The sequence below is a fragment of the Ranitomeya variabilis genome, chromosome 6 (genome assembly GCF_051348905.1).
Source record: "Ranitomeya variabilis isolate aRanVar5 chromosome 6, aRanVar5.hap1, whole genome shotgun sequence".
Taxonomy (NCBI): domain Eukaryota; kingdom Metazoa; phylum Chordata; class Amphibia; order Anura; family Dendrobatidae; genus Ranitomeya; species Ranitomeya variabilis.
In genome coordinates, this window is record NC_135237.1 from 236,842,155 (window position 1) to 236,858,277 (window position 16,123).

The window sequence follows — 16,123 nt, forward strand, 5'->3', positions numbered from 1 at the left end:
GACTAGACACAATTGGCAGAAAGTCAGGAGGGGAAGAAGGGTGCGGATGTGAAAGTCGAGGTGGTGGATGACATAGTAACTGACCCAGCATGGCAGGAGGACATGCAGAGTGAGGACAGTAGAACACATTGGGGAACTTCAATTCTCTCCTCCATCCCCCAGCACCGCTCTGCCTCCCCACTCATCTCAGCTGAAGACTTTGCCTCATTTTTCAAACAGAAGATTGATACCATCAGATACAGTTTTTGGTCGACAACTCCCAGAGCCCTTCCTCCCAACTGCCCAGCCCTCCACCTCCAAAACCAACTTTTCCACCATTACAGAAGATCGACTCTCCACTCTACTCTCAAGATCACATCTCACCACCTGCGCACTTGACCCGATCCCATCCCACTTCATCCCAAACCTCACCATAGTCTTCAGCCCAACCTTAACCCATCGCTTCAACCTATCACTAACAACTGGTGTTTTCCCCTCTAGCTTTAAACATGCCTCAATCACAGCTATCTTCAAAAAGCCCTCTCTTGACCATCCTCTGTATCTAGCTATTGCCCTATATCACTTCTTTCGTATGCCTCAAAACTACTGGAACAACATGTCCATCTTGAACTGTCCTCCCACCCCTCTTCCTGCTCCCTCTTTGACCGCCAAGAGCAAGCAACACTACTCTGTTCTCCTCCTCCTGGACCTGTCCTCTGCCTTTGACACAGTGGACCATTCCCTAATATTACAGACCCTCTCATCCCTTGGCATCACAGACTTGGCCTTATCCTGGATCTCGTCATATCTAATAGACCAGACATTCAGATCTCCTTCTCTACCCCCCTCTGATCTCCTCTTCCCACAATCGTATACAAGATTTCTCTCACGCATCACCCCTACCCTGGATCTCTCTACACAACATATCAGACTCTCGCCTACCATTGAAACCTTCAAAAAGAACCTGAAGACCTGCTTCTCCCGACAAGCCTACAACCTGCAGTAACCACCAATCGACCAAACTGCTGCATGAACAGCTCTACCCTCACCTATTGTATTCTCACCCAACGCTTGTAAATTGTGAGCCCTCGTGGCCAGTGTCCTCTCTCCTACTGTACCAGTTGTGACTTGTATTGTTTAAGATTATTGTACTTGTTTTTATTATGATAAACCTGCCAATATAAATGTAAAAATAAAAATAAACTTTATTCAGATTCAATACATGTGACAGATAGAGAAGTGGGCACAACCACAGTGCATATAAACAATTAAACACTGAAACCAAAAGGGACATGGGGGCCGCTGGCTCCTGCTGTGTTATTTCCCCCTATATCTTTGGTAACTCATCGGACCAGGACTTAGGTATGCTAATAATCTATTTAGAAATTTACTTTACTCTATGACAGCTAACCCGTCATCCCAAAATAGTCTTATTGAACTCAGCATGATCTTCTAGTCCCGGGGAGGTCACTCCATGATTGGGTTTACACACGCCCTCTTTGGGGTGGTCAGCAGGTTTTCCTTATGCTTTTCTTTACTACTTACTGCCATCAGTAAATATATTATTTGGACGATACTAGCCAGGGCCCCCATGTCCCTTTAGGTTTAAGTGTTTAATTGTTTATATGCACTGTGGTTGTACCCACTTCTCTATCTGTCACATGTATTGAATCTGAATAAAGTTTTTTTCTATTTTTACATTTATATTGGCCTGTTTATCATCCTTCTTTCTCTAGTTGTTTGTTCTTTATGAAATAGATGATTGGCCTCAACTCTGGTCCACCACCTGGGACATTATAATGACTAATTATACTTGCTATAGGATTATTTGATATTGAAAATGTCACTAAGATTTTTGATGGGTTACTTTTATTTGTTTTTATTTTGCATACCCCTCCTCACATGTAAAGCAACATGAAAAAAATGGTTCTATAATAAATATTAATAATAATAATAATAATAATAATAATAATAAGGAGGCATAGCACCCCAACAGGCAGGAAGAAGCAGTGTGGTGGCTGCAGACAGAAGACGTGCATCCATTCCGCGTAACACCAACATGACGGAAGTTGCCATTCCAACTGTTAGAACTTCCCGAGTCTGGTTATTTTTTAAAGACTCTGCCGATAACCCCAAACAGGCCATTTGCAGCACCTGCCATGCCAGCATGATCAGGCACATGGCAGCAAAGCACCCGACTTGACTTTGTGGGCTGGACCCCAGGCTCCAGGAACACTGTCTGCAGGTGACACCACTGCTTCTTCCACTGTTTTGCGTAGAAGCCAATTCCCAGTCCACGGTGCATGTGAAGATGCATTGCACGCGGAACACAACAACATGGAGCAAGGAACCACACAGGGTGATTACACTCAGCCCAGCCTCATGTTGTCTCAATGTGAATTGGTAGACAATGAGGAAGAGGAGGAGTAGGAAGAACAGGAGCTACTTTTATGCGCTATAGACAGTACAGTACAAGCACAGCTGTCATACTGTCTGGTCAGCATGGATGGCCTGAAGACAGGGAGGAGGAGGAGGAGGAGGAGGAGGAGGACAGCATGGTCAGTTATCCTGTTGGTGAGGACACGGAATTCTTGCCTGTTAGCAGTCTGGCACACATGGCTGACTTTATGTTGCGCTGCATTTCCCGTGACCGCCGCATTATTAATATTTTCAGTGACACTCATTACTAGTTGGTGACACTTCTAGACCTACACTACAAGGAGAACTTTCAATCTCTTCTTCCAAAGGCAGAAAGGTGTACTAAAATGTTGCAGTACCAGAGGACCATTGTAGCGGAATTACTAAAAAAAAGTCCCATCTGAGAACGCTGGCAGCAGACATCAGAGTTTGTTGTACAACCAAGGAGTCCAAGCGAGAGAGACAGAAGTACAGTCCAGCACAAGCAGGGGAACAATGGCAAAGTTCTGGGAGTTTTCTCAGACCCTACCATCGTGCCGACACAGAGGCAAGGGGTGCTGTCACAAGAAGTGCAGTGTTTGGGCAGATGCTGAGGGAGTACCTTGCTGATTGTATAAATGTCCTCCGTGATTCCTCTGTGCCTTTTAACTATTGGGTATCAAAGCTGGACGCGTGGCATGAACTGGCTCTCTGCACTTTGGAGGTCCTGGCCTGCCCTGCTGCTAGCGTTCTGTCAGAGTGGGTTTTTAGTGCCGCTAGTGGAATTATAGCAGATAAGAGCATCGTCTTGTCATTTGAAAATGCTGACAGGCTGACGCTTAGAAAAATGAACAAGGCCTGGATTCGGCAAGACTTCTGTACACCACCGAATGAAAACAGCAAAACATAATCTCAAATACATTGTCTTTTTTGTGGAGGTGTATTCTCATGGACCTCTTCACAACCACACATGGCTATACGCTTCCTGATTTGGTCTGTTTGGTGTTATCCTCCTCCTTATGCTCATCCTCATCATCCACAACCACTAGAACATCAGGGTGAATGTATTCCGTGATGCAAAAGTCACTCAATTTTTGTGCAAGGGTGTGTTTATGCCCATTACTAATTTGAAACCAAAATAAATTTTACTCCCCCAGACGGAAATGTTTGTCAGCCCATGCACTTACTGTATGAGTATTACAAGTCTAGGAGACCAGCTCCTTTAAATTGGGCCTAGTTTTTAATGAGGCCTTCCTCCACGTCTCATCATTCTCCTCCACTAGAACACCAGGGTGAACGTGTTCTATGCTGCTACAGCAGTCAATTTTTTGGCAAGGGTGTCTATGATCCCCATAAAAAATTTTTAAAAAATATACCCCCCATGGAGAAATGTTTGTCAGCCCATGCACTTAGTGTATGGGCATTACAAGTCTAGAAGACCCGGTCCTTTGTAACGGGACAGTTTTTTTTAGGAGGCCCCCCTCCATATTTGTTCCAACGAGGGATTGGGGTGCGTGCAAATTTGGGTCAAGGCGGCCCTTGCATTCAATGCATAAGGAAACAGGACGACAGGACCAATTTAAGAATGTGAAGTGGGTTTTCCTGTGGCCATCCAGTACCTGGGTTCAAAGTCTTATTGGGGTGCATATGACTTGGTAGCAGGGCAGGCCTTGCAGTCAACACATAGGAAAACAGTAAGGGAGTAGGAAATGAATAATGTGAAGTGGGTTTTCCTGTGGCCATCCAGTACCTGGGTTCAAAGACTTCTTGGGGTGCATATGACTTGGTAGCAGGGCAGGCCTTACAGTCAATACATAGGAAAACAGTATAGGAGTACAAAATGAATAATGTGAAGTGGGTTTTCCTGTGGCAATTCAATACCTGGGTTTAAAGGAATCTTAAGGTGCATATGACTTGATAGCATGGCAGGCCTTGCAATGAAACATTTTTTCAGGAAGCCCTCCTGTACCTCTTGTGAAAGGGGTATTGGGGTGCGTTGTAATTTTTGGTAGCCCAGCCACCCACTGTATAGGCAATAACAGTATAGGAGACGCACTGTTTAATAATGGCCCTTTACGAATATTAATGCCACCTGATGCCACTATAAAAATAGGCTTTGTTACTTTAAGAGTCACTCCTTCAGAAATGAAACAAGATGTGACTGATGATGTGTCACACACCACATGGCCAGCTAGGGTTGTTAAACATTACAATGACATTTCCCAGTGAATGCATTTGTATTTGTTGAAAGCAATGTTAAAGTTGAAAAACGCATCAAAAAATGCTGCGTGTGAACAGAGCCCAAATGGTGGAGGAACATTTTGGTCTGCGGTTAATTATTTTGCCTTATATACAAGTCATTACCCTGGAAAGGATGTGCCTTAACATATTTCCCATCAAAATCTATTTTGGTTTCCTTTTGCATTTTTTTTGGTGCACCTGTAAAAATGGCGTGAAACTCTGACATGATGTCCCTCCCCATGATGACTCCCCATGATGTTTCTGTGTCATTTGAGCAGTGTTTCCATCATTTTCAGATGTTTTTAGACCTTAAAAGGACCCCGGGGGGGAGACACGGTAAAAATACTCGGGTTTCCCATAGACTTACATTGGGCTCGTTGCTCGGGTCGAGTACCCGACTATTCCAATTTGCTCGACCCGAGCAACGAGCACCCGAGCATTTTAGTGCTCGCCCATCACTACCTGTGAGGCCACATCTAGAATATGGGATCCAGTTTTTGGCCCCACATTTAAAAAAGTTTAGTTCAAATGTGGGCAACAAGATTATTACAAGGGATGGAAAACCTCTCATATGATGAGAGGATGAAAAAGTTGGGCTTGTTCAGCTTAGAAAAAAAGATGCCTCAGAGGGGATCTCATTTTTATACATAAATAAATATGTAGTCAGTACAAAGGACTGGGGCATGACTTATTCCTTACAAAGACCATACTGAGGACTAGGGGCACTCATTATTGGTGGAATAAAAACGATTCCGACAGCTCAATAGGAATGGGTTCTTTACAGTTAGAGCAGTCAGAATGTGGAATGCTCTTTCCAGAAGAGGTAGTACTGGCAGACACTATAACAGCTTTTAAAAAAGGGCTAGATGATTTCCTCAATACACAGAACATTACGAGTTATAGTTAATTTAGTGACAAAAAAACAATTGGTGGAGAAAGGTTGAATTTCATGGACCTAGGTCTTTTTTCAACCTATGTAACTAAGGGTACTGTCACACAGTCACACTTTGGACGCTACGACGGCACGATCCGTGACGTCGCAGCATCGTATGAGTATCGCTCCAGCGTCGTAGACTGCGGTCACACGTTGCAATCACGGCGCTGGAGCGATGCCGAAGTCCCCGGGTAACCAGGGTAAACATCGGGTTACTAAGCGCAGGGCCGCGCTTAGTAACCTGATGTTTACCCTGGTTACCAGCGTAAACGTAAAAAAAAAAAACCGTACATACTCACATTCCGGTGTCTGTCCCCCGGCGTTCTGCTTCTCTCCACTGTGTAAGCAGCAGAGCCGGAAAGCACAGCGGTGACGTCAGACGTCACCGCTGTGCTCGCTTTCTGGCTGGCCGGCGCTCACAGTGCAGAGAAGCTGAGACGCCGGAGGACAGACACCGGAATGTAAGTATGTACGTTTTTTTTTTTTTTACTTTTACGCTGGTAACCACGGTAAACATCGGGTTACTAAGCGCGGCCCTGCGCTTAGTTACCCGATGTTTACCCTGGTTACAAGCGAACACATCGCTGGATCGCTGTCACACACAACGATCCAGCGATGTCAGCGGGAGATCCAGCGACGAAAGAAAGTTCCATACGATCTGCTACGACGTACGATTCTCAGCAGGATCCCTGATCGCTGCTGCGTGTCAGACACAGCGATATCGTATGGATATCGCTGGAACGTCACGGATCGTACGGTCGTAGCGATCAAAGTGTGACTGTGTGACAGTACCCTAAGTAAAAAAAAAAGAAAAAAAGGAAAACAATGGACTGCAGATATCAAGGTTTCATTTTATATGACTTTCTGTGACCTGCATGCCCATATATACAATGTAGGAGTGTTGATTCTACTGACAGATTCCCTACAAGTTTACATTTATGCTAAAAAGGATTACATAAAATATCATTAAAACCGATTATGTTAATCACAAACTGCTTTGAAAATTAAATACAGGCAATATTTGTAGAAACAAAAGTGACACTTACCTTGGATCTTTCTGTATGCTATCAATAGATGGAGACCTGGCTAATGTTCCTTCAGGTGGTATAGCTGGCCCCGATTTACTGTAGGGTGAGTCAACAGATGGACAATACTGCAGCTGATGGTATGGGTCTGCATAATTCGATCCAGAGCCTACAGCATAACTGGCCCTCTGGAAGGTCCCTGTTGCGTTCTGAGAGCAATGTTGGCTGCCTGTACGCTGTAAAGGTACGGAGTCGACACCAGGGGAAGATGGGGCTATGACAGGAAAGTAGGGACAAAGTAAAAAACTAAGGATCTGTTCACAGAAATGGTTAACCAGGTCTAGTCAGGAAAAATACACACAAACACACAAGTACAGGGGACATAAATAGAAACATTCAATTAACCATTAGATCAACTATTAAAATATACTTTAAAGGGAATGTGCCATCAGAATATGGCCTGTTGCTTTAATATTTTTGTGTTGAATATATTTTTTTCACAATGATTTTTTGTCCCATATCACCATGTTTATTGAAAATAAAAGTTAGAAATCTTGGAATTTTTGCTCTGGCCACTTGGGCTTTTTTAGACTCTAATTTCTTGTCATTCCAGGGAATCTACATTCATATTAGCAGCACTAAACAGACTCTATCTTTTGAATTTTTTTTGTATTTAATGAGTGAGTGAAAAGATAATTGTAAGGCTGGAGTCACACACAATGTATAAAAAATCTGTCCGATTTTGTCTGCTGAGAATCGCTCAAATGTTCTCCGTATGGTGATCCGTATCTCATCCGTTTGCAATGCCAGAATGCGTTTTTTTCTCAAAAAAGTATCCGTATGTCATCGGTATGGTGAGATTTTCTCACAAACTTGCAAAATGAGCAAATAATGGCTGAGCCTTTCCTATTACCTGCCCAATGCCTGAGAATTTCTCACAAGTCACACTGATGGTCCGTGTGCTGTGCGATTTTTTTCTCACACCCATAGACTTGCATTGACGTTTCTCAGCTGAGATACGTGAACAATCGCACATGCTGCGATTTCACTCGCAAGTGTAATACGGATGAGAAAAAAACTGAAGATGTGAGCTGCCCAATAGAGAAATACTGGTCAGAGTGCTATGCGATTTTTTATCGCATAGCACTCGTCCGTATTACAGACTAGTGTGACTCCGGCCTAAAAGGAGAGGGTGCAGCGTCAGGTGTGAAATCATCTACTGTGATTGGTGGATCCTTTGATACCAGCTGTATATCAATGATCAGTTATTGTAATCCTGCCTCTGATGAGAAGGAAAATAATGTAAACTATTCTTGAAAAGAACGCCCTTTGTAAATGTAGTAACCATGAAACAAATTATTACTAAGTAATTACTAATTAGTTATGACTAATTTTGTGTTTTCTTTATTAAATAAAAAATATTGTCAAATATTTTAACAATTCATGTAACTCAAAACCTAATTAAAGCAATAGATAATTTTCTGATGACAAATTAGCTTTAAGAGAAGACACTTTAAGAAAGCACTGTAAATATGTCAGCTGTTCATAAGACTGAATGTATAGCCTAACCTAATTACACTTTAGTTTAGTTTGGTGCAAATAGATTGCTTTAATGTGCTTAAAGGGTCATTCCTACCTTCCTAAATAGCTACTGTTGGATAATTACTGCTTATTAAAATTTTAAGTCTTTCTTGACATATTAACACTTTTTTTTACAGCTCATTGCTTTGGAGACCGACCAATGCTGCTAGATAGAGATAGCAAAACACGCAAAGTGCTTACAACCTCTTTCCTGTTGAGCTTGGAAGCACTGTTTTTAATCTGGCCCATATTACTAAAGGGCATCTTCTAATCCTGGTGCAGTGCTTTCAAGCTAAACAGAGTGGTGGTTGTTCACCTAGGCAAACAGCCAAAAGCAAAAGAAAATAATCTCAGGAACAAATGCACATTTTAAAAAGCAGTAAATTGCAAAAGTGCTTGCTTTTACAAGCTCTATCCAACAATATCTGTCTTTGAAGATGATAATAATCTTCGTCAGACACATTGTAAGAAAGAGAAAGTCAGTGTGAGCTGGAATACAAAACTTCAAATTATTTCTCATCTGTTGAACTTTACCAACACACTGAGGTCAGACAACGCAGAGTTTACAGCATGAAGATGCAATCAATGTAGAAAAAACACTGTGAGATATGAGAAAATGATATCTAATTGATATCATTTGATATCTGATGGAATGCCTGTCAGATACAGTTTGGCCCCAAAATTCTTGCTCCTAAACTCAGCCCCTACCCTTGGGATTACCCAAGACCAATGTTTTTCTTTAATTAGCCCAAGCAAACAGGCCTTTGATGCTCTCTCCAGGGAGGCCAAAATGCATAGACCATGTGTCCCCAGCAATTATCATAGGGGTGAGAATTCTTGTGCAGAATTGGCTTCCTTTGTTTAACTCAGGCTGCCATCATGGCACAACAAATCCCAGGCTAACCAGTGCAAGGCTCTGAGATATTGAATCTAGAAAATTACCTATAATAAAAGAATGCAATATCTCTGAGCCTAGCCAAGCACATAATCGGAATCTGCATCCCTTTCCACACAAGCCCATCCCGAGCAGCCACCTATAGAACCCGGCATTATTGAGTGATAATGCATAACTACCAGGAATTAAATACGGCATCCATATTTGGCCTCCCTGCGCAGATAAAATCCAGCAGAACCCATTGGCACTGCCACCATTCCATTAAGAGCTACGGGTGGAAAGTTATGGACATCCATGGTTCTGGATGGAAAATCATGCACTCAGATATGAGAGAGGCTGCACAGCCCAGAGGGTTGACACAGCGTGTAGGAGGGAACAGCCTAGGGGATAATAGGCAGCCGCTTATTTTAGACTTAATTTCTCTACTGACAGGAGGCCCGTTATCTCACGTGGCCAGAGAGAATCACGTAACAAAGATTTGGATCTGTGATCCATCAATGCTTCCCTGTGAGCATACTCGATAATGCTCGTTACTCGCCCGAGCATTGCTGTATTCACGGTCGCGGCGAGAACTGAGCATTTCCGGGTTTGCTCGGTGGCAGCTCGGGTCTCCACCCTGCATGATTGGCACTCTGTACAGAGCCAATCAACATGCAGGGATTGTCTGCCATGCACTGTAATGCCGCAGCCATCTTTTTTGTGGTATTACAGTGATTGGCTGGCAGCACAGCATTATCAAGTCTTTAAGAGACCTGCTCATCACACTCTCGTCTGGAAACAGACAGTGTAGGGAGAGCTGCTGCCGAGATAGGGACAGATTTGTGCTTTTGTTAGTTATTGTGGGTATACCATTGTTAAATCCCAAAGCGCCACCCCCTTCTGGAGACACGATGATGCCGGATGTGTTCATTGCACACATCTGGAATCATCACACCCCACACATAGGGCCCTGTGTTTTACCTTGCGGCGGCGCAGCGTTGCCGCAAGGTAAACGGACATGCTGCAATCTAAAAAGACGTGCCGCATGTCCGGAATCGCAGGGCCGCCGGGTACGTGTTACCACGCATAGTGGATATGGGATTTCATAAAATCCCCCTCACTATGCTGTAACATCTGGACGCTGCGGATTGAACGCTGCGGCTCCACGCAGCGTTCAATCTGCTGCTATTCCGGATGTAAAACGGCACGTGGACACATACCCAAAAGGTTGTTGGTTGCTAGACCTAATATTAACCAACAGGTCAGACCGCATATCAAATATAAGGGTTGGGGGTCACTTGGGGAATAGTGATCACAAAATAATAAGTTTTCATGTATCCTTTAATAAGATGTGTAATAGAGGGGTTACAAGGACACTAAATTCAGGAGGGCAAATTTCCAACGGATGAGAGAGGATCTTGGTGCAATTAACTGGGACGATATCCTGAGACATAAAAATACACAAAGAAAATGAGAGACGTTTATTAGCATCCTGGATAGGATCTGTGCACAGTATATACCGTATGGGAATAAACATACTAGAAATAGGAGGAAACCAATATGTCTAAATAGAGCTGTAAGGGGCGCAATAAGGGACAAAAAGAAAGCATTTAGAGAATTAAAGGAAGTAGGTAGTGAGGAGGCATTAAATAAATACAAAAAATTTAATAAATTCTGTAAAAAGCAAATCAAGGCAGCAAAGATTGAGACAGAGAGATTCATTGCCAGAGAGAGTAAAATAATCCCAAAATATTCTTTAACTACATAAATAGTAAGAAACTAAAAAATGATAGTGTTGGCCCCCTTAAAAATAGTCTGGGTGAAACTGTGGATGAGGATGAGGAAAAAGCCATCGTGCTAAATTACTTTTTTTCATCAGTATTTACAAAAGAAAATCCCATGGCAGACAAAATGACTAGTGATAAAAATTCCCAATTAAATGTCACCTTCTTAACCCAGCAGGAAGTATGGCGGCGTCTAAAAATCACTAAAATTGACAAATCTCTGGGCCGGATGGGATACACCCTCGAGTACTGCAGGAATTAAGTACAGACATTCATAGACCATTATTTTTAATCTTTAACCCCTTCGCGACATGCGCCGTACTAGTACTGCGCTGCCGGCACTGCATTTGTGCCAGCCGCAGTACTAGTACGGCACACCGATCACCGCGGTCTCGCGCTGAGCGCCGCGGTGATCGGGTGCGGGTGTCAGCTGTACATGACAGCTGACACCCCTCAGCAATGCCCACGATCGGCGCTAGCGCCGATCATAGGCATTTAACCCCTCTGATGCCGCTGTCAGTAGTGACAGCGGCATAGAGGGGGATCGCACTCTCCCACCGGAGGAACGAGATGAGATCGCGTTGCTCCGGTGATCCGGAAGGAGTCCCCGGATCCAAGATGGCCGCAGGACTCCTTCCGGGTCACGAAATGACCTGGCTAGCCGGCGCCTGCTGAGAGTTGCTAAGAGCAGGCGCCGGAAAGCCTCCTAATCTTGCCTGTCAGATCGCTGATCTGACAGAGTGCTATGCACACTGTCAGATCAACGATCTGATCTAATATAGTGATGTCCCACCCTGGGACAATGGTAGAAATAAAAAAAAAAATAGAATGTATAAAAAATTTTTTTTAAAAAATCCCCAAATAAAGAAAAAAAAACATTTCCCAGTAAATCCATTTATTTATGTAAATTAAAAAAAACAATAAAAGTACACATATTTGGTAACGCCGCGTCCATAACGACCCGCTATATAAAACTATCCTACTAGTTAACCCCTTCAGTGAACTCCGCAAAAAATAAAATAAAAAACAAGGCAAAAAACAACGCTTTATTATCATACAGGCGAACAAAAAGTGGAATAACACGCGATCAAAAAGACGGATATAAATAACCATGGTACCGCTGAAAACGTCATCTTGTCCCGCAAAAAAAAGCTGCCATACAGCATCATCAGCAGAAAAATAAAAAAGTTATAGCTCTCAGAATAAAGCGATGCAAAAACAATTATTTTTTAATATAAAATAGTTTTTATTGTGTAAAAGCGCCAAAACATAAAAAAAAATACATAAATGAGGTATCGCTGTAATCGTACTGACCTGAAGAATAAAGCTGCTTTGTCAATTTTACCACACGTGGAACGGTATAAACACCCCCCTAAAAGAATTTCAGGAATTGCTGGTTTTTGTACATTCCACCTCCCAAAAATCAGAATAAAAAGCGATCACAAAATGTCATGTGCCCAAAAATGGTACCAATAAAAACGTCAACTCGTCCCGCAAAAAACAAGATCTCACATGACTCTGTGGGCCAAAATATGGATAAATTATAGCTCTCAAAATGTGGTGATGCAAAAACTATTTTTTGCAATAAAAAGCGTATTTTAGTGTGTGATGGCTGCCAACCATAAAAATCCGCCAAAAAAACGCTATAAAAGTAAATCAAACCCCCCTTCATCACCCCCTTAGTTAGGGAAAAATAATAAAATTTTATAAAATGTATTTATTTCCATTTTCCCATTAAGGTTAGGGTTAGGGCTAGGGTTAGGGCTAGGGTTAGGACTAGGGTTAGGGCTAGGGTTAGGGTTAGGGTTAGGGCTAGGGTTAGGGTTAGGGTTAGGGTTGGGGTTAGGGCTAGGGTTAGGGCTGGGGTTAGGGTTTCAGTTAGAATTGGGGTGTTTCCACTGTTTAGGCACATCAGGGGCTCTCCAAACGCAACATGGCGTCCGATCTCAATTCCAGCCAATTCTGCTTTGAAAAACTAAAACAGTGCTCCTTCCCTTCCGAGTTCTCCTGTGAGCCCAAACAGTGGTTCCCCCCAACATATGGGGTATCAGCGTACTCAGGACAAATTGGACAACAACTTTTGTGGTCCAATTTCTCCTGTTACCCTTGGGAAAATAAAAACGTGGGGGCTAAAATATCATTTTCGTGGAAAAAAAATATTTTTTATTTTCACGGCTCTGCGTTATAAACTGTAGTAAAACACTTGTTGGTTCAAAGTTCTCACAACACATCTAGATAAGTTCCTTGGGGGGTCTAGTTTCCAATATGGGGTCACTTGTGGCAGGTTTCTACTGTTTAGGTACATCAGGGGCTCTGCAAATGCAACATGACACCTGCAGACCAATCCATCTAAGTCTGCATTTCAAACGGCGCTCCTTCCCTTCCGAGCTCTGCCGTGCGCCCAAACAGTGGTTCCCCCCGTGTATGGGGTATCAGCGTACTCAGGACAAATTGGACAATAACTTTTGTGGTCCAATTTCTCCTGTTACCCTTGGGAAAAAAAATTGCGGGCTAAAACATCATTTTGTGGAAAGAAAAAATGTTTTTTTAATTTTCACAGCGCTACATTCTAAACTTTAGTGAAACTATTGGGGGTTAAAAGTGCTCACCACACATCTAGATAAGTTCCTTAGGGGGTCTTCTTTCCAAAATGGGGTCACTTGTGGGGGGTTTCCACTGTTTAGGCACGTCAGGGGCTCTCCAAACGCGACATGGGTTCCGATCTCAATTCCAGCAAATTTTGCATTGAAAAGTCAAACGGCGCTCCTTCCCTTCCAAGCTCTTCCATGCGCTCAAACAGTGGTTTATCCCCATATATGAAGTATCAGCGTACTCAGGACAAATTGCACAACAATTTTTGGGGTCCAATTTATCCTGTTACCCTTGGGAAAATAAAAAATTTGGGGCAAAAAATCATTTTTTGTGAAAATTAATATGACATTTTTTTTACGGCTCTACATTATAAACTTCTGTGAAGCACTTGGAGGTTCAAAGTGCTCACCACACATCTAGATTAGTTTCTTAGAGGGTCTACTTTCCAAAATAATGTCACTTGTGGGGGTTTCCACTGTTTAGGCACGTCAGGGGCTCTCCAATCGCGACATGGGTTCCGATCTCAATTCCAGCAAATCTTGCATTAAAAAGTCAAATGGCGCTCCTTCCCTTCCGAGCTCTGCCATGTGCCCAATCAATGGTTTACCCCAACATTTGGGGTATCGGTGTACTCAGGACAAATTGTACAATGACTTTTGTGGTCCAATTTCTCCTGTTACCCCTGGTAAAATAAAACAAATTGGATCTGAAGTAAAAATGTTGTGAAAAAAAAGTTAAATGTTCAATTTTTTTTAAACATTCCAAAAATTCCTGTGAAGCACCTGAAGGGTTAATAAACTTTTTGAATGTGGTTTTGAGTACCTTGAGGGGTGCAGTTTTTAGAATGGTGTCACTTTTGGGCATTTTCTGTTATATAGACCCCTCAAAGTCACTTCAAGTGTGAGGTGGTCCGTAAAAAAAATGGTTTTGCAAATTTTGTTGCAAAAATGAGAAATCGCTGGTCAAATTTAACCCTTATAACTCCCTAACAAAAAAAATTATGTTTCCAAAATTGTACTGATGTAAAGCAGACATGTGGGAAATGTTGTTTATTTACTATATTATGTGATATAACTCTCTAATTTAAGGGCATAAAAACTAAAAGTTTGAAAATTGCTAAATTTTCATAATTTTCGACAAATTTTTGTTTTTTTTCACAAATAAATGCAAGTCATATCGAAGAAGTTTTACCACTATCATGAAGTACAATATGTAATGAGAAAACAGTGTCAGAATCACCAGGATCCGTTGAAGCGTTTCAGAGTTATGACCTCATAAAGTGACAGTGGTCAGAATTGTAAAAATTGGCCCTGTCACTTAGGTGAAAACAGGCTTCGGGGTGAAGGGGTTAAAGACTCCATAATAACAGGTTCTGTACCACAGGACTGGCATAGAGCAAATGTGGTGCCAATATTCAAAAAGGGGACAAAAACTGAACTCGGTAATTATAGGCCAGTAAGCTTAACCTCTACTGTGGGTAAAATCCTGGAGGGCATTCTAAGGGATGCTATACTGGAGTATCTGAAGAGGAATAACCTCATGACCCAGTATCAGCACGGGTTTTCTAGGGACCGTTCATGTCAGACTAATTTGATCAGCTTCTATGAAGAGATAATTTCCGGACTGGACCAAGGGAACCCAGTGGATGTAGTGTATATGGACTTTTCTAAAGCTTTTGATACGGAGCCACACAAAAGGTTGTTACATAAAATGAGAATAATGGGGATAGGGGAAAATATGTGTAAGTGGATTGAGAGCTGGCTCAGGGATAGGAAACAAAGGGTGGTTATTAATGGGGCACACTCGGACTGGGTCGCGGTTAGCAGTGGGGTACCACAGGGGTCAGTATTGGGCCCTCTTCTTTTTAACATATTTATTAATGACCTTGTAGGGGGCATTCAGAGTAGAATTTCAATATTTGCAGATGACACTAAACTCTGCCGGGTAATCAATACAGGGGAGGACAATTTTATATTACAGGATGATTTATGTAAACTAGAAGTTGGGCTGATAAATGGCAAATGAGCTTTAATGGGGATAAATGTAAGGTCATGCACTTGGGTAGAAGTAATAAGATGTATAACTATGTGCTTAATTCTAAAACTCTGGGTAAAACCGTCAATGAAAAAGACCTGGGTGTATGGGTGGATGACAAACTCATATTCAGTGGCCAGTGTCAGGCAGCTGCTACAAAGGCAAATAAAATAATGGGATGCATTAAAAGAGGCATAGATGCTCATGAGGAGAACATAATTTTACCTCTATACAAGTCACTAGTTCGACCACACTTAGAATACTGTGCACAGTTCTGGTCTCCGGTGTATAAGAAAGACATAGCTGAACTGGAGCGGGTGCAGAGAAGAGCGACCAAGGTTATTAGAGGACTGGGGGGGGTCTGCAATACCAAGATAGTTTATTACACTATTTAGTTTGGAAAAACGAAAACTAAGGGGTGATCTTATTTTAATGTATAAATATATGAGGGGACAGTACAAAGACCTTTCTGATGATCTTTTTAATCATAGACCTGAGACAGGGACAAGGGGGCATCCTCTACGTCTGGAGGAAAGACGGTTTAAGTATAATAACAGACGCGGATTCTTTACTGTAAGAGCAGTGAGACTATGGAACTCTCTGCCGTATGATGTTGTAATGAGTGATTCATTACTTAAATTGAAGAGGGGACTGAATACCTTTCTGGAAAAGTATAATGTTA

General features: G+C 42.4%; 1 protein-coding gene across 13 annotated transcripts in view; it reads right to left on the bottom strand.

Annotated features, from left to right (window-relative positions):
* The window catches only part of CTNND2 (catenin delta 2), a 3,400,942-nt gene that overhangs the window by 2,175,754 nt on the left and 1,209,065 nt on the right, over window positions 1-16,123 (bottom strand). For 8 of the 13 annotated variants that reach the window (XM_077269507.1, XM_077269503.1, XM_077269504.1 and 5 more), the window contains one exon: window positions 6,598-6,916. In XM_077269507.1, coding sequence (XP_077125622.1) covers window positions 6,598-6,916 — 319 coding nt within the window. The remainder of the gene's footprint in view (window positions 1-6,597; window positions 6,917-16,123) is intronic. The other 5 variants (XM_077269511.1, XM_077269508.1, XM_077269506.1 and 2 more) reach the window with 1 other exon arrangement.